The sequence below is a fragment of the Phyllobates terribilis genome, unplaced genomic scaffold, assembly GCF_046119375.1.
Source record: "Phyllobates terribilis strain yellow unplaced genomic scaffold, ASM4611937v1 Scaffold_11__3_contigs__length_659146591, whole genome shotgun sequence".
NCBI lineage: Eukaryota > Metazoa > Chordata > Amphibia > Anura > Dendrobatidae > Phyllobates > Phyllobates terribilis.
In genome coordinates this window covers 249,387,438-249,406,809 of record NW_027362771.1, presented here as the reverse complement: position 1 = coordinate 249,406,809, position 19,372 = coordinate 249,387,438, and the positions used below count along the sequence as shown (strand labels likewise).

The following is a 19,372-nucleotide window of genomic DNA, read 5'->3' as shown; positions in this document are numbered from 1 at the left end:
GGCAATGTTTTATATACATCTCATAGTAAGTGGGCTCTACCTCTTCTTCCTCATAGCTCATCGAGTATGTCATGGTAGTAATCTAGTACATCAAATAAACAACAATGTTAAAAACACATGCAGGTAATTGCTGTATACAATAATGAAAGGCGCATCTTCTACTAGGAATGCCACAAATCCAATGTGATTGATCGTAAGAATACTTGATTGTTTAATATGTTCCAAGTATAGTGTGCATATATTGGGATTAAGTATGTTCTAGCTAGTTAGTTAGTTTTTATGCCCCAATCATAAATGTTAAAGAAGTAGGGTGTAACCACTTTTTAATCATTATGGAATAAAGTTTTTTAAGGATTATTCATTAGTGCCTTGGATCTGTTTGATTTCTATTGTCTTGGACCTAGTGGGAGGCCCTACCGAGCAAGCACTAAACCGATCACTGGTGCATAAAAATGTTGCTTATTGTGGGCTGAGGTCTGTGGGGTTTAAACAGCTGGTATCCCAGCCCACATTTGGACCATGATCTGGCTGTTGAGTACACATGGATATTATGACAACACGAATGTTCTAGCTCTATTTTGATTGACATATTAATATGTTTCCTTGAAGAATTCTTGAATATGCACTCATCAACATTGAAATTGTAACACCAAGAATAAAAAGTTGTCTAATTATGAAAATCACAGGATGGGTGGACATATGGACACAGGATGGATGGACAAACGTATGAGAGCCATGCTCAGAAATACCTGCCCTTAACTCAACTTGGCATGCTATCAATGAGATTGTTGTTTGAGGATTGTGCTGCCTTGCTGAATGCACTTGAGCATGCAAATCATCAATATCCACTGCTGGCAGCGCCCTTTTGCAACTAATGACGCCCCAGATGTGCAAGTCTGGCAACACTGCATATTTGGCATGTTTAGGCTGCTTACAGTAGTATGAGCAACATGCGGCCGGGCGTTATGTCGAAAAATAGCTCCTTGGACACCTCGTCCAAATCAATGCAACATCGAGCTGTTATTGTACCTGAAATGCAGATAGGTGTCTAGCTACCATATTTTATGCCACCAATCCCAGGAGTATTACTGGTGTGACATTCCCTCATGAAAAACTTCCTAATGGTTTTGGCCAAGTGGTCTCCTCAAATTCTAAGAATGGCACATAGTGATCCGTTCTGTACTGCAAGTGAAATTAGATGTCACATACCAAGCCTTAGGTGCCAAACAATGTCTACATAAATCTTCAGAAGGCGTTTACACAACATTGGGCTACAAGCCAGGCATCCAGCCATAGGTGTTCTCTTTACCTCACGCCAACCTGGTCCGCAATTGCAAAGAGAGCTGCCAGCAACGAATCATGATGATTTGTATGTCCAAGTACATTTAGCAAGCACACTTGGAGATGAAAGTGAATGTAAAACTGTGCTGCCGAAAATCCAATATAGTAGGAGAGCAGATGCGGTATGGATGTGGTTTTATTTGTCAACACGTTTCGAGGTCATCATACCTCTTCATCAGGACAAACCACAATGATAGGCTATCATTGTGGCTTATCCTGATGAAGAGGTATGATGACCTCGAAACGTGTTGACAAAACTGCATCCATACCGCATCTGGTTTCCTATTGTATATTGGATTTTCGGCAGCACAGTTTTACGTCCACTTTCATCTCCAAGTGTGCTTACTATCTGGTGCATCTGCAGCAGCCATCTTTGCTTGCAAGCTAATAAAGGCGTTCTGATTTTCACAACCACCCCCGGTGAGCAAATCCAGTTTAACTTTCTTTTAAAATCCGGATAAGAACCTATTGCGCTTATAGTCATTCCAGTTTTTGTCTATACACAAGTACATTTAGCATGGCAGAACATTCCTCAGACAAATGTTAATAACCTCATTCATAGCATGCCATAGTGTCAGTACGTGTATTTCTGCGCACTGCGTTCATACTTGATGCTGAAAAAATTGAGGAGTTTTTGTTTCAAACATTTTGTTACCATTTTTTCATTATTTACTTATTAACATGTCTATCGATTCTGTGATTTTCAGAATTCCACGACTTTTCCTTGTTCCAATTTCAATGTTTAATGTATGTGCAAATAAGATTGTGTTTCTTGGTACAGATAGTATATACATGTTCTGTAACAAAAAATGTGTAGATCTGATTCATCTATCATAAAGTTGTTGGTCAACGGTTAAAATGTATTTAGCATTTTAGTAATGTTGGCTTGATTGAGATGGTTGGTGAGACAACTGTCTGCAGGGGTAATTAGCTTTTTAATAAATGCTCAAGCTTTGGCTAAGGAAAGTGCGTAGAGACTTTTTACAGTAAATAGCCACTTGTCGGTTTAGGAAAGTTGTGTGTCTCAAAATTCAAATACTGGAGCTTCTAGCTTGAATCATAAATATACAGCAGATATGAAATGCCATAAACCTCATTGGAATATGTATGTTTGTATGGTTTTGTGTGTACCATTCTTAGCAGTAGCTGTCACCCCCACCCCTCCCTGTGAAACTTGGTATAAGGAGGTTCTTTAAAGCGAAATACCAGATATCTTCCGGAATTGAGTCTACCAAATGTTGGTATACCCCCTTCCATACTCACAAATTATATAGGTTTTTACTCTGCAGATACAAGTCGTAGTCTGATCTTTACACCCTATGCTAATTGTAATATTACTAATCTGCTGTTTTAGACCCTTGCTAGCTGTGATTCTGTCTTGGCCAGATATTGATCCATTTGTTTTGCTTTAAGAAGAATAAGGTATTGTGCTTCATTTTCAGATGCAGTCCGTATCAAAAGTTAATGTAACCTCTGGTGCGCCACCAGCAACAAGTCGAGAAGACGAAGGTGGAAGATACCATACTACCAAAAAGAGCAGTTTTCATGAGGTCTTCAGTTTATCGGAAACAGAACGCCCCTTGCCAGGTAAATAAAGGAATTGGCGTCATAAGTCTTTTTCTTAAAAGACCCCCTATTAAAATACACTGCTCAAAAAAATAAAGGGAACACTCAAATAACACATCCTAGATCTGAATGAATGAAATATTCTCATTGAATACTTTCTTCTGTACAAAGTTGAATGTGCTGACAACAAAATCACACATAAATCATCAATGGAAATCAAATTTATTAACCAATGGAGGCCTGGATTTGGAGTCACCCCTAAAATTAAAATGGAAAAACACTACAGGCTGATCCAACTTTGATGTGATGTCCTTAAAACAAGTCAAAATGAGGCTCAGTATTGTGTGTGGCCTCCACGTGCCTGTATGACCTCCCTGCAACGCCTGGGCATGCTTCTGATGAGGTTGCGGATGGTCTCCTATGGGATCTCCTCCCAGACCTGGACTAAAGCGTCTGCCAACTCCTGGACAGTCTGTGGTGCAACATGACGTTGGGGGATGGAGCGAGACATGATTACCCAGATGTGCTCAATCGGATTCAGGTCTGGGGAACGGGCGGGCCATTCCATAGCTTCAATGCCTTCATCTTGCAGGAACTGCTGACACACTCCAGCCACATGAGGTCTGGCATTGTCCTGCATTAGGAGGAACCCAAGGCCAACCGCACTAGCATATAGTCTCACAAGGGGTCTGAGGATCTCATCTCGGTACCTAATGGCAGTCAGGCTACCTCTGGCGAGCACATGGAGGGCTGTGCGGCCTTCCAAAGAAATGCCACCTAACACCATTACTGACTCACTGCCAAACCGGTCATGCTGAAGGATGTTGCAGGCAGCAGATCGCTCTCCATGGCGTCTCCAGACTGTCACGTCTGTCACATGTGCTCAATGTGAACCTGCTTTCATCTGTGAAGAGCACAGGGCGCCAGTGGCAACTTTGCCAATCCTGGTGTTCTGTGACAAATGCCAAGCGTCGTGCACGGTGTTGGGCTCTGAGCACAACCCCCATCTGTGGACGTCGGGCCCTCATACCACCTTCATGGAGTCGGTTTCTAACTTTTTGTGCAGACACATGCACATTTGTGGCCTACTGGAGGTCATTTTTGCAGGGCCCTGGCAGTGCTCCTCCTGTTCCTCCTTGCACAAAGGCGGAGGTAGCAGTCCTGCTGCTGGGTTGTTGCCCTCCTACGGCCCCCTCCACGTCTCCTGGTGTACTGGCCTGTCTCCTGATAGTGCCTCCAGCCTCTGGACACTACGCTGACAGACACGGCAAACCTTCTTGCCACAGCTAGCATTGATGTGCCATCTTGGATGAGCTGCACTATATGAGCAACTTCTGTGGGTTGTAGAGTCCGTCTCATGCTACCACGAGTGTGAAAGCACAACCAACATTCAAAAGTAACCAAAACATCAGCCAGAAAGCATTGGTACTGAGATGTGGTCTGTGGTCCCCACCTGCAGAACCACTCCTTTATTGAGGATGTCTTGATAATTGCCAATAATTTCCATCTATTGTCTAGTCCATTTGCACAACAGCATGTGAAATTGATTGTCAATCAGTGTTGCTTCCTAAGTGAACAGTTTGATTTCACAGAAGTTTGATTTACTTGGAGTTATATTCTATTGTTTAAGTGTTCCCTTTATTTTTTTGAGCAGTGTAGAATTAAAAAATTCTAAAAATTATTAAATCAAAAATGAACTGGTCTGGCTTTTTGGTTTTCCTTGTTGAAGTGTTAATATCACAAGAACGGTTGCAGTAAATTGCTCAAGTACTTGTTTTTTCAAGCACTATCTGACATTATCCATCAGTGAAGATGGGAATAACCCTCTAAGGCCACATTCACACGCTCAGTATTTGGTCAGTATTTTACCTCAGCATGTTTTACTACTCTTGGTTTTGGCTTATAAATACTGATGTTCAGTATTTGGTCAGTATTTTACGTATGAACATAGCCTAAATCCTTAACTCAAACAGTGTGTTGTGAAGGCTGAGGAGCTGAGCGTTTGGTAGATGCCCACTTTATTACTTAGCTGGCACTTGTGTCTTCCAGCAGCTTCTGGAGGTGAGCTCTGATTATTTAGAAGTATTTGTACGCAACAGGCTTTAACCCCCCTTTCAGTGAGGGTTTCGGCGCTGAGCCCGCACTCAATCTCTGACAGCGGCATTTAACATCGCCGCGCCGAAAGCGCGTCACTTACCCCGCCCATCGGTGACCCCGTCACGTGCTCTCGGGTCACCGATGAGTGGGCATGACAACCCTGGGTCTGCAGCAGACTCCAGTGGTTGTCATGAGCTGATCGCTATGAGCGCCACCTAGTGGTCGATGCTCATAGCACAGGACCATTTCTGCTACATAGAGGTGATCTGCTGATCACCTCTATGTAGCAGAGGCGATCAGACAAGTGCTGCTTCTAGTCTCCTATGGAGACTATAGAAGCAAGCAAAAAGTGAAAAAAATGTTTTTAAATATTAAAAAAATTTAAAAATATGAAAGTTTAAATCACCCCCCTTTCGTCCCATTCAAAATAAAATAATAAAAAACAAACACATACACATATTTGGTATCGCCGCATTCAGAATTGCCCGATCTATCAATATAAAAAAATAATTAATCCGATTGGTAAACGGCGTAACGAGAAAAAAATTCTAAACGCCAGAATTCCGTTTTTTGGTCACTGCAACATTGCAATAAAATGCAATAACAGGCGATCAAAACATCGGATCTACCCCAAAATGGTATCAATAAAAACTTCAGCTCGGCGTGCAAAAAATGGAGACGCTACGGGTCTTGGGAAAATGGCACTTTTTTTTTTTTTTTTTATAGCAAACTTGGGAGTTTTTTTTCACCACTTAAATAAAAAAGAACCTATACATGTTTGGTGTCTACGAACTCGTAATGACCTGGAGAATAATAATGGCAGGTCAGTTTTAGCATTCAGTGAACGTGGTAAAAAAAAATAAAAAAAAACCCATCTGTGGTATTGCACTTTTTTTGCAATTTCACCGCACTTGGAATTTTTTTCTCGTTTTCCCGTACACGATATGGTAAAACTAGTAATGGCGTTTAAAAGTACAATTCGTCCCGCAAAAAATAAGCCCCCACACTTCCATATTGACCAAAAAATAAAAATTCTATGGCTCTGGGAACAAGGGGAGCAAAAAACAAAAATGCAAAAATGGAAAATCCCAGGGTTGCGAAGGAGTTAAAAAAAACAAAAACAAACAAAAAAAAAAAATTGGTATCCCTTCATCCATAAAAGTCCAACCAATAAAAATATAAAAGTAAGTATCCTTCCCCACGCACTTTGAGTTGAGGAGTTAGAGGGTTATTCCCATCTTTGGTTGAAATCTGCAAGGAAAAAATCAGCAACATGTCCATAAGGTTTCAAGATAAGAAATCTCGATCACTTTGCAGGTTCTGTAAAACACTATTTTTCCATGGAAAAACATGCTGTAAAAATGCATCGTGTAAATAAGCCCTAAGGCTTTTGTGAACAATATGATACACATGGTAATAGCAGACATATGAAAAGCAAATGGGTGTAGAGCTGACCAGAAAATGGTTTTCGTTTTATCGGTTTCAAAATGGTCACAGACAAATCAGAATTTTCAGGGTCTCACAAAAATTTTCATAAAACTAATGCAGGTGGAAAAAAAGCAGCTACTAATTTTCAACCCCAGCATATTGCAATCAAGAAAGAAATGACTTGCGCGATGTTGCAGAGCTAGGTGTACTTAGCTATGCGTAGGTGCAAGAAGTCAGATTCTAGTATCTGATGTTGGTTACCTTTTTCACCTTTTTTTTTTTCTAGCTTGTGACACAGGCTGGCGCTGCTGTTTAATTAACAGAGATCGGAAAATGCCAACAGACTACATCCGAAATGGTGTACTTTATGTTACAGAAAAGTAAGTTGCTCACAATAGATTTACTACCATTGTAAATGACAGCTGTGGACCTCCTAACTATAAACGGAGTTTTGTAGCTTTTTTAAAAATATCTCCTGCAGTCATTAAAGGGGTTGTGCGGTACTTTAGATTACCCTCCAATGTATATCCCCCCAGGTCCCTAAGACTTTTTGTAAATACCTTCTGCTGTTGATCATGCCTGTGAGCGGCGCGATCGGTGGCTGCTCACAGGCATCAGGTGACCCCCGGCTGCAGCCGGCTTTGACATTCGCTGATGTCACGAAACAGCAGCCGGGGGTCACGATCTGGTTCCAGGTGGATGCCAGGCTGTGGACGGGGTGTCGTTCCCCCCCCCCCCCCCCCCGCGTCACACCCGGCATCCACCACGCGCTCTGCCTCTCATTGGGAAAGCGCGTGGTGGATGCTGGATGTGATGGGGGGGGGGGGGGGGGGTAAGCCCGCCCACGACCCAGCAGCCACCCCGGGGACCCCAGCGCTGAGTCACGCCTCACTTGTCGTGACGTCAGCGCTGGGGTCACGTGATGCCTGTGAGCGGCCACCGATAGCGCTGCTCACAGGCATTATCAGCAATAGAGGGTACTTACAAAAAGTCTTAGGGGCCCCGGGGGATACATGGGGGGGTAATCTAAAGTACAACCCCTTTAACTAGTTAACAATGAAAAATAATGTTCATATTGCTGACTTTTTGTGCTTATTTTCTTGCCTCTGCAGCAGCTCTTCTGCTACCTCTGGCTTTAATGGTCAGTTTTCTCCTTCCCTATGTGGTCTCATTAAGATGACATCACATACCTGCAGCCCATCTACAAAAGGAAGTGGGGTGTCTTTAGTACAGGTAGCACGACTGCAAAACCTAGAAAGGATTTAGTCTCCAAATCCTCAGTCTTCTACTCTAACAACATATTAGACATTCAAGAGGCTAAAGTAATGGGCTGCGCAGTTAGCTAAAATATCAATTTCATACCTCCTAGATCTGAGCATTCTTAGAAGACCATCAGCTGTTTTAACATGTCAGTTTTTGGGGAATAATTGTATTTCTGATGATGATGATTCTGGAGTAACTGTTCTTTGGGTTTTGTTGTTCTTTTGTTATTTGTCCCAAAAACTTATGAATCAAATGAAAAGTGGGTGTTACCATTTGAGGATGTACACCTGCATGTCGTCACACTGTCCAATCAGTGCTGAGAGTACCAGACTGTAGAGACCTATCTCCCTGACAAATGGATTGAGAACTGTTATAAATTTATTTATAAATTGTTGGAAACAGTAGAAGAGGAGAGGAAGGGCACAACACACATCCATAAGAAATGATGCTCCAGAATTCTTCATATAGAAAATATTTGAATTTTTGCCACCACCCTAGAAATGTCCATTTTAACGAAGTCAGTGATTTTATGTTGTGACCGGAGGTTAAAGGAGTTGACCCACAAAGTAAATTTTAATCCATAGATCTTGGAATAATAATTTCCACAATTGGATGTTCTTAGAATATGTTCCTGTGCTGAGATCTGAGATAATACTCTAAATGTGCCATGCCATATACTGTCAGACCATGCTGAGCTGCTCCAGTTCATGTTCAGCAAATACAACAGCTTCGGGCCAGGGGAGGAAGCATAAGTCACTTGGGGTATGTCCTTTTTGGCAGCGCTTTGAACGCAGTATAGTTTATGCTGCGTCCTAAGCGCTGGACGTAGGTGAATCTGCATGTGTTCATTGAACCATCCTATACATTACACTGTAGAATTTCTCATGCGGAGACTAGCGTCTCCGTAAGAGAAAATGACATGCTACGGTCTTTGAAGACGCGCCGCATGTCCGTCTCCGCGGGTGAGCCGCAGGAGCATGGAGTCGCTTAGTGGGCATGGGATTTCTTGAAATCCCATCCACTATGCACTAACATCTGGCCGCTGTGGATTGCACGCAGCACAAGTGCGCTGCGTCCAATCCGCAGCCATTCCTGACCGCGTGCACATACCCTTATGGTAAGTAAGTATACAGACAAAATATCAGGGGCTCACAGCTGATCTATTCTTTGTAACACATTTCCCTTTCTGTTTTTTTCACAGCAGTGAATGTTTCTGCCACGTCTTCCTGCATTCTGAGCTCATCATAAATCAAGTCAGTGGTGTAGTAGGTTCGGAGTACTGGAGACATTACAGAAGCACTCGCTGCTGTGATAAAACAGGCAGGGAAACAGGTTATCTGAGAAAGTAGTGGCAGTGAGCACCTGTTGCTGTGTCTGTTTAATCGCGTTTAAGTGACTTATGCTCCCCCCCCCCCTGGCCAGCAGCTGTGGTATGTGCGGACCATGAACTGGAGCAGCTCTGCATGGGTTGGATTGAGCAAATAACAGTACATGGCAGGAGCACATTTATAAGATTATTTCAGCACAGGAACATTTTTTTTAACACATTCAATTGTGGAACTTGTTATTTCAAGATCTATTGATTAAAATGTACTTTGTTTGTGACACAACCCCTTTGGATTGATCATATCTGTGCCCAGACTTTTCTTGTGGGTTATTCCCTTCTCCACTTTCCTGGCTGAGAAGGTAATAACTGCTTTTAGCTCCTAGCTGCCAGAATTAAAACATCTGCGCACATCTGTACCATGTTTGTGTAATGTAACTTGCATATAAGTGAATGGGAGTTTTGGAAATTTCTCCAATTTAAGAGGTTACACTAAGGGCATAATTTGCTGTGCTACACAGTTTTTGTAACTCCTATTCATTTCTATGGAAGTCACGCAAACCGCGTAGCACAGCTGCACTGAGCTGTGTTTGTAACTCTACCTCTGGCCAGACCTAAAAGCAGTTATTCCAATATCGTCCATTAAGGATAGAGAATGAAATAATCCTTAGGTAATGTGCAAACAACTTTTTTCAGGCAGATTGAGCAAAAGCGCACTTTAATATGAGAATAATGCACAGCAATGTCAAAAACACATTGCTGTGCACATATTCCATTTTATGTCATGTCTTTTAACCTCTTCAGGTGGAGTGGTTAAAAGAAGTGAAATGCTCATTCCTTGCATGACTTTCGCAAGGAACCTGCCCATTCTGAAAGTATAGAGTAAAAGATACCGGCGGCAGAGCCACCAGAAGAACAAAGACAAAACCGCTTAAGGAAAACAACTTCTAACATTTTCCTGAATTTGCCTAGTCTTTAAAAATACCTGGTGCTGTTGTGTGAAAGACACCTTGTACACATACAAACTTCAGAAAACTTTTAGAGTATTGATGGCCTTTCTCATTCATAAGCCATCAGTTTCCTATCACTGGGGAATAGACTTCTAGTACCTCAAGTGATCAGCTGACTGAAAGGGCTAACTCATACCCTCCATGTTTCCTTGGCACAGTGCTGCACATCTTGTAGTGGTTGTCTCTGGGATTTCAGGCTCAGTCCATTTCGGACTGAGTTGCACAGTGCTGCAGTACCATGCACAGCTGCACCAGAATGATAGACTCTGCCAGCTGAATGAATGGCCAGGAGTTGGATTCCAGTCAATATGATATTAAAGGCCTCTCCTTGGGAAAGGTCATCAATATTAAAATCCAAGAAATGACACCTTTTATTGTTTTTGTATTTTTAAACAAGCAAAACAGAATTTAAAAAAAAACATGATTTTGTCATTTCTGCTTTTATTTAACCTTGTTTTTCAGCTACTTGTGCTTTGAAAGCTCCAAATCTGGGTCATCAAAGAGGAACAAAGTCATAAAATTAACAGATATAACAGACATCCAGAAGGTACTTTTTGCTGTTTCTCTGTTCATCTTGACATGCGACTTTTCCCTTCAGCTGTTTTTTTTTTTTAAACTTTTGTTTTATTGCCTCCAATTTTGTCTTCACAGTTTACAAAAATATTTCTTATTTGTCCAACTTTACATTTTCATAAGATGCTTTTTTTTAAAACGTGTGACCAGTCCTAAATCCTCAAACACCCAATAAAGACCGCAAGCCTTTCTCTTGACCAAAAGGGCAACTTTGCTTCCACATAGTTCATAGTAATTCCTAGTAATACTAGAATTATTATAAATGCCATAAGTTTTTTTTTTATCCAGCTTTTAAATAACTACTGTTTGACGTTGTGGATGGTGTAGTATATCGGGAAACTTCATGATTTCTCATTTTTAGCAGTGTATTGGGTAGGAGACCTCATTTACATGTTGAGCAATCCATTGGCATACTAATGTGGGTTTGCACAAGGCAACCATAGTAAAAGCAATGATGGAATTTAAAAGCAAGCAACAAATTGCGTAATTAAGTTAAACTCAGCAAAGCAAATTAACTAATTTCTTCTGTTGAATAAGGAAGGAATATTCCTCCATCGCTGTAAGTTCACACGACTGTATTTTTGGTGAAAGAAAACAACATCACATGGACTGCACTAGCACCAATGTTATTTAATTAGGACATTGAGATGTGTATTTTTTTTCTCTCCACGGACTGAAAATGCACGTGGAAAAATCGCAGCATGCACTAGTTTTTCCTGTATGTCTGAGACTCGCCTATTCAAGTCCATGGGTGTGCAAAAAAAAAATTTGATCACATACAGATAAAACGTCTGGCATCCAATTTGTACAGATGCATTGCAATTCTTTTAGGCATGTAAATATTACTAACTGTTGCTGGGTAAAAACTGATGCTATGCAAATTGCATATTGATGACAATCGAGATGACAATCATCTGTATTTTATTTATTTATTTTTTCCTGGATGAAAATTGGAAGATTTTTTTTTTCATAGGGTCTGGTGAACTTAGCCCTAGGCATACAGGGAAACAATTGACCAGGGTGCTTTGTCCAACGTTTCTCTGCTTGATACAACTAGGCGTGTGAAAGGATTAATGTACGAGTCTTCTCTTTCAAGCTCAGTAATTTTGCTAGGGTAAATGTCTGGAGGTGAGGAAAGAAGAACAAGCTGAGCCGGGACAAGGGGTAGGCACCCGCCTAGGGCGTGCTACCTCCTGCTGGGATTTTTTAATATATCTTTAGTCTACCAATGAATGGGGGCATGTGTGGATATGTATGTATGTGTGTATGTATGTATATATATATATATATATATATATATATATATATATATATATATATATATATATATATATATATATATATATATATACACATATATTTATATATAATATATTATTCAACCTAAAAAAATAAAAATTGCAAAATATTCTCTTTTTTTTCTCTAGTATAAGGTTCTTTCAGTTCTCCCAGGATCTGGTATGGGAATTGCAGTTACAACCCCCTCAACACAAAAGGTATTCAATATTTTAATGGCTTTGTTCACACCTACTTTTTGACCTCTGTTAGTCCGTCTGATCTAGGAATTCACATGGAAAACAAATCTGTTCCAAAATGAATACAAACTAATGGAGAATAGCACTGGGAACTAACAGATTGTTTTTCATTTGAAGTCCTTTTCTCTGTCCCTGAGACTGAATTTAAAGCACAGTTCAGTTGCGCTCCCAGATGACATCACGCCAGGCCGGTGAATCAAAAAACGCGTCGGGAAAGCCGGACGCTCAAGAAATTTGCGAGGCTCCTGTCCACGGCCAGAAGCACTGACCTGGCTCTGGGTTGCGTGAAGTCATCTGCTCATCTCTAGTTATGAGGCCAAGTTGAAATGTTTGCTTGAGGTATTCTTCTGTTTTTAATATTCTCACATCTCTTGTTGCAGCCTCTTATCTTTGGCGCCATGGTGCACAGAGATGAAGCATTTGAGACCATCTTTAACCAATATATGAAAATCACTTCAGCAGCAACGAACAGTGACACATAAGATACTGTCATTCTTCACCGTGACTTTCTAATGTTCATTTTGCCTTCCAATTCTTTAGTCCATTTTGCAATAATTTTCATGAAGAGGGTGTTTTTTGCTGTCACAGAGAACAAGCATTCTGTGTTTTATGTACTCTGCCCTAATATATTTTTTTTATATATACTAAAGTAATAATGCACATGAAATGATTACCCTTGCTAACAGTTCTCCTGTTTCATGTATTTATTATTTTTTTATGTAATTTTTAATGTTTGTATGTACTTTGAAAAGTCTGACATATTGGTTGGGCTTCAGTCAGATTTGTGGTAAAATAGTATCACTTTGAGAGAATTTGTTACACAGCTGCTGACAAAATCCAGATAAATAATGGAAAACCTTTCCTACAGAGTATCTCCTGAAGGTAAATTATGAAACATAAAAAATTGCACTTCTAGTTGTTTTATTTGTTAGTGTTTCCATGTAAAAATAATGAATTCTGTAGGCTCTGCAAGCCATAATTCCCGTAAGTAACTCTAGAATACATCACTGCGGTTTCAGTTGTTTTTCTTCATAGGCTATTGATAAAAACGGTAAAGAATAGATTTTACTTGTTCATTTTCTATTATAGGTTTGAAAACAAGTAAATATATATTGGGATTCTCTCAGCGCAGTGTTTTGGGGGGGAAACCAGTGGTAGCGATATATAGGTAATTATTCACCAATTAAAAAACAATTATTTAACATTATACTACTCTGTTGCTTCATTGCAAAGAAATACTTATTATTATCCATATGAAAAAACTGCAAGTGCTTTGGACACTTGCAGTCCTCCTGGTGTCATCCGAGGGAGCTTGATTGACATCTGAGACAGAGGTTGCTTTCTCTGACATTGATAGAGACAGAGGCTGTGGTCTGTAAACAATAAGCCGGGAGTGGCACTGAGCTAAAAGAAATTAAGGGGAACCGTGGACTGCAAGTGCGCTTGCAACGCCCAGTGCACTTGCAGTTTGAATACAACAGATCATGAAGATATGGTGGTGTTTTAATTGTTAAACAATGATTAGTAGATCACGATCTCTGGTTTCACCTTAAAACACTGCCAACACGCTCCCTTTACACTTGTGAACAAATTTTTATCTTTAACCCCTATTTGCTGACACTTTGGGTAGTCTTCAGAGTAGCTGTAGTTCCTGATATTTGCTTTATACAGTTATCAATAGGAGGTGAACCAAGCAAATAGGAAAATCTTTCATTCATTCCTTGTTTCTAGATTGTAAAGTTCCCCAACCTAATAGGGTTCTTTCCCTTTTAGCATGTTTTCCACTAGTTGGGGTTCATACAGATGTTCGAGCATGGACTGGTCGCTGGTCTCCAGACCTTAGTGTGACAGCCTCATAGAAATAATTGAAGCTGTCGCGCGCGGGAGAAATTGTAATTGGACCAAGATCCACATACGTCTGTTAGTTAAATGTCGCTAGCTTTGAAAAATGCTGAAAGTAAAAGTTTTCAGTGTAATAGATTATCCAGAGCTAAGGCTGTCAGAAACGTTGTCCGATTAGATTCCTGCTCATGGTGTAATTTGGAGCTTTGCCTAAATATAAGCTTCTGGCTAAAGCCTGACGTAATGACCGCTGCAGTCTTGACGTGGACCTAAAAGTCTAGCACTTTAGTATTCAAACAGGAAAGCACCCCAATATCTTTTATCGCTAATATGCTCTCATTTGTGTGCTTCTAAACCTATCCTGCCCAGTACTTCAGCGTTTTATTTTACCATTAGCTGTAAGCATGCAGTGATTCATTTTATTGTTACATTTTTTTCCCCCCGAGGTGTTCATTGTGTAGATAATGTCAGCATTTTCCATAAGTTGACTTTCTGCACTTAGATGGTGGGAAAGAGATTACAAGAATTTTCTAATTTTGATTTGTGACTTTGCAGACCATCAGGAATAATTGCGTGGGCCAGGAAACTGCATCCTAATAGAAATGTTAAAGGTAAAATGTAGCAGTACAGTAGTAATTCAAGCAGCCGGTCAGATATCTAGGAACACTGCCATAAGCATCAGTTTTTTATAAAAGTTTTCCCTTTCTAGTCGTCTTATTTTGTAGAACCTTCAAATTAATCATATAAATTAAATGGTACAAACTTGATAAATGAGCAATTTCTATTCTAATACTTCCATTAGTATACAATTTTAATTAATGTACAATTCATGTTGTCTATTGAAAGGTTATCTGTCATTTGGAGAGCCTTACATGCTTTGTTTTATCAGAAATAGTGGGTACTTTTGCACCCCACAAGAGCATAGTGCATTGCTAATTATGGGGTCAGAAGGATGAAGCACCTTGTATTTCATGTCGAAGAAGAGCTCTATGTAATTCTTAGGCATAATTTTGTAAATGGGTGAAACTGCTTGTGGAGGGGGAAGGTCAAATGTGACGCGTTAATTTCCAGCCTTTACTAGGGTGTAAAGTGAGCACCATTTCACTGAATAGTTCATTGGTTATTGGTATTTTCGAGACTGAATGTAACGGGCTCACTTTAGTATTCCCCATTTGTCTTAAAGTAACCACAGAATAAGAAGCTTTACTAATACTTAATTCTAGTTAAATTAATCTCGGGTTGGTTAATTTGTCAGTAATAGTAAAATCCATTTGTAAACTGGAGAATTTACCTTGTGATTAGAGCATGGGCAAGGAATCATGAAATCCTGAGAAATGTAATGTTCAACAAGATTGAAAGTCGGTATAGTAACTTATAGGGAACCTTTTGCATTGGAAAATGCCATTTACCTGCCGATATAGGGTTAATCTGCTGGTAAATAGCATTACAATGTTGCCGGGCCACCTTACTGAAATGCGGCTACTGGGAGAAAAGGAATTTATTTCCTCTCATGAGCTGCTGATTTTCAGTCATGAGGACGTGCACATTGATTACGGTCACCGCTTTGCTCATTATTCTGTGAGAGGCGGCTATAAGCATGCCCCAGCACTTGGACCGCCGGCTGTGCAGTGCATCTGTGCAAAGCGAGCTGTCAATCAAACTGCCAGTGCATGCTTACTGCCGCCATTCACACTATAGTGAGCGGTGCTGTGAGCGATGACTGAAGCCCCTCCATGCATACCCCTATGACTGAAAGCCAGTAGCTCCTGGGAAGAAAGAAGTTACTTTTCTCCCGGAAGCCACACTTTCAGTAAGGCAGACTGGCAGCATTGTAATGCTATTTATCTGCAGATTAACCCTATAGCTGCAGATAAATGGCATTTTCTAAGGTGACTTGTTCCCTTTAAGTTTAAATGTGCAAGATCTCATTCACAAAATATGATACAGAAGGTTCACACTGTTTCATTACATGATTTGTCATGGGTCACAAATATTGTTTGATGGGTATTTAGTAATTTTATCTCGCACTCCTTTCAGATCTTGTACAGTAGAGAAATGATCTTTTTACTATTACCCTCGCCACAGTCCCCTACCTTCTAGCCAAATGCATCCTTTGAATAAAAAATAAAATCCCTAGTTTCCCCTGTGAGGGTACTGGTAGTATATATTCATCGAGGCACTGGTCCTTCAGACTTACAGCTCAATCTGGAGATTAAAGTGTGTCTCTCAGAAGCACCAGTAGCTAGACCGTTCCCCCACACATGCTATGGCAGTGGCAAACTGTAGCTTTCAGCTGATTTTCCCTTTATCTGTCTTTTGTATTTCAGAATCCTATACGCAGGATGACTTTCATTTTTTTGTCATTCTCCATGTACAACGTGTTAAAGTATACTGTATACCAATGAATCCAATATTGTAACTGTTCACTTGTGCTATTTTCTCATAATGCAGTTCGATTGCTCTCAACTTTCCAACATGGACCAAAACCTTTTCTCTTTTGACTTACAATGCATTGGCACAGTGAGGTGTTCTCATCATATAATATAATGTACAGCGCCTGTTGTAAAGACTTTACTTCCCAGAAGCTCCTGAAGCCTTCTGAATTGTAAAAGCTGCAGAGTTGCAATACTGATTGTGTATTTTTAACGCAACAGAAAATTAAGGGGAAAAAAAGATATTTCAGGCAAATTAGGACTTTACTGGTGTTCTAAAGTAGTGAAGTGAAGATCAACAAAGCATTCTCGATCTATGCTAGTTTAGAGGTTAAATGGTTACTTCCAAAATGTTAAGTTACTAACTCTCCTCCATTGGATCAGGGATAAGTTATGGATTGCTGGAGATGTAGTCCATGAGACCCTCCAAGATTCTGTGATTGGGGCTTTGCAACTCAAAACCGGACTCTGTAGAGCCCCATCTTGAATGGAGCAGAGATGAATATGCTTGACCTTTGCTCTATCAATTGTCTATGGGACTGCCAAAGAAAGGGAGTAGTTGCATGGATAGGGATTAACTTAATATTTTGTAATTAACTCTTTAATGTATGATTTATAGGTGGTCTTGGGTAGAGCAGGAGTTTAGTACTTATTTTGTTGGCTGTCTTGGGTAATACACGTTTTCTGGTGGTCAAGGTTAGAAGAGCAGCAGAGCACTTTTACGACCCTATAATAAGGAACTAGTCTGGGAAGTCTGACGCTAGGCCCCTCTTGCTGTGCATTATAGAACACATACACTAGGTAATATCTGCGGAGTTATAGCTTTATAGTCCCAAAATACTGTAGGTCAAGGAATTTACAAAGTTACCTAACTTTTTATGTAGTCTTAATCTATGAAGACTGGTGACATTGCGTTTAACAATGAACGTATGTTTTTTAACTTGTAGTTAGTTGTCCCTGAACAGCTCATTTATCCTTTATAAAGATGTTAGACAAGCCCCCCCAAATCCCTATCAGAAGATACAAGGTGTCCCCCTTACTATTACAAGCCTATCCAGTAAGGGTCCTTTTACAGCGGGCAGATAAAGATTTATATGGGCAATTTAAGGATTACAAGACTTACATTCCTTCTCTCATGCTCCTTCATCACAAACCATGGACAGACGCTCCTTTATTTACAGATGTTCTGACAAACTTTTGACTTTTAGATGAACAGAAAAGATGCGATCAATAACCAAAAACATGATGGCTGCATTTGTCACCGCTGGGCAATGAAAGTGAGCTTTTGGGGTGTTATCGCCCTTATCTTTATGGTGTAGGGCTCTTAGTTTACTGCCTTATAATTACAGTAAATGATGTACAGATAATGCTTCCAGGCTCCATAGTTTTCTGACGGTCCATCATTTCTCTCCAGATCTGCTTACAGCTTTATGCTTAGTATAAATGCTCACTGTAATGTCAGTCACCGGTAGCAAAAATGTTCTTTAGTCTATGTAATTTTTTTCTGGAGTGCCAATTACAACAGTATGTGCTTTAGTTGCTGCAAAGTAAATATAAAGATGTCTGCAGTAAAGCACACCTGCCATCTCCACTCGCTTGAGGAAGTATTTTCTGCGACTCCACATGTGTAACAGAGGGTTAAATTGCATAAAAATCTGAAGTTTCCACATCATAGTATGCAATATGTGTGGCGTTCTGTAGCTCTTTCCCCTGATATCAGGTACTGCTGCCCTGAGTAGATGGTGCGGGTTCCATGCTGAAAATCCACAAAGATTCAGGCTCATCTGAAATGGTCATAGCCACTGAACTAACTTGGTTGGAACATATGTGGCTGCTTCTTTTTGCTACATGACATTTTCTGTATGTGGAAAACAAAAAAACTGCTTAATGTACCAGCTTTCATTACCCCTGGCCACCTTACAGTATTACCTTTATTCCTTCCTAGTTTGGAGGATCTTTGTACCAGTGTTACATTGTGTGCCAGTCCACGGAGGGCTGGTATATCAATTCAGCTTTGTTTCTAATGTAATCTGCGTGGCCTGAATTTTGTAAAATGAAAATACCTAGTGGATGTCCTTAAGAAATATACAGACATACTTTGTAAATGATTGTAAAACCTTTCTTGTGGTACAGGTTCTAAATGTGAACCGTAAAAGTTTTAATATTATATAAAAAAATGATATTCCATTGAAATACATGTCAGGGATTTCCCGATTTTTGTAAGCTGTCACTAGAAGTTCCAGTATGACCAAATGTTACAAGACACTGGACTGACTTTTCTGCTAGAGAAGGCACTATGAAGAAAGTTGACTGCTGTATTAGTTTTGCAGTGCTGACGTTTAACTGTGAAATGTGGATTTCTGTTTATATTGCAGTTTGTCTTTTTTTATGGGAGGTTTTCAATAATGTATGTTTGGGATAATTGTAGTTTGTGGCTTTTGCAATCACTCTGGCTTGTCGGAGTCTCATTACCATTGTAAGGGGAAATGAAGACAGCCTGATTAGTACACCATATGTTGCTACTTTCCTGGTATGACTATGGGATGGTTTTTATTCTAATTAATGGTCTACTTACTCACTGATATGGGACAAATGTGATAAAGAACAAAGTGCATCACATGGGCAGTATATGCATTCTGGAATGCTCTTCATGGCCACCGTTGGAATTTATTCTGTTACATGGCGTAGAGAGCAATGACGTGCAATATTCTTTAGCAAGGGGTCCATGTTGGCTTTGGTCTTGTTGTTCTGTTGGCATTTCCTTCTGTTTCCATAATGAGGTTTAGGGTTTCCTACATCCACAATTACACAATGAGTGAATGACCTGCACATCACTTCAAAATTCACTTACCTGATATATATCGACATAGATATAGATAGATGTCTAGCTATCTGTCAGCCTTGTTGAATTATCTCATGCAAGTTTGAGAGTTACTGAGATTTCATGACTGTAACACACCC

The 19,372-nt window shown here is 40.1% G+C and overlaps 1 protein-coding gene across 5 annotated transcripts in view; it reads left to right on the top strand.

Moving 5' to 3' along the window:
* The window catches only part of GRAMD4 (GRAM domain containing 4), a 136,884-nt gene extending 117,966 nt beyond the window's left edge, over positions 1-18,918 (top strand). For all 5 annotated transcript variants that reach the window (XM_073652145.1, XM_073652146.1, XM_073652144.1 and 2 more), the window contains 5 exons: positions 2,784-2,928; positions 6,719-6,812; positions 10,492-10,576; positions 12,030-12,098; positions 12,518-18,918. In XM_073652145.1, coding sequence (XP_073508246.1) covers positions 2,784-2,928; positions 6,719-6,812; positions 10,492-10,576; positions 12,030-12,098; positions 12,518-12,619 — 495 coding nt within the window. In that variant the 3' untranslated portion in view covers positions 12,620-18,918. The remainder of the gene's footprint in view (positions 1-2,783; positions 2,929-6,718; positions 6,813-10,491; positions 10,577-12,029; positions 12,099-12,517) is intronic.
* The last annotated feature ends 454 nt before the right edge of the window (positions 18,919-19,372 follow it).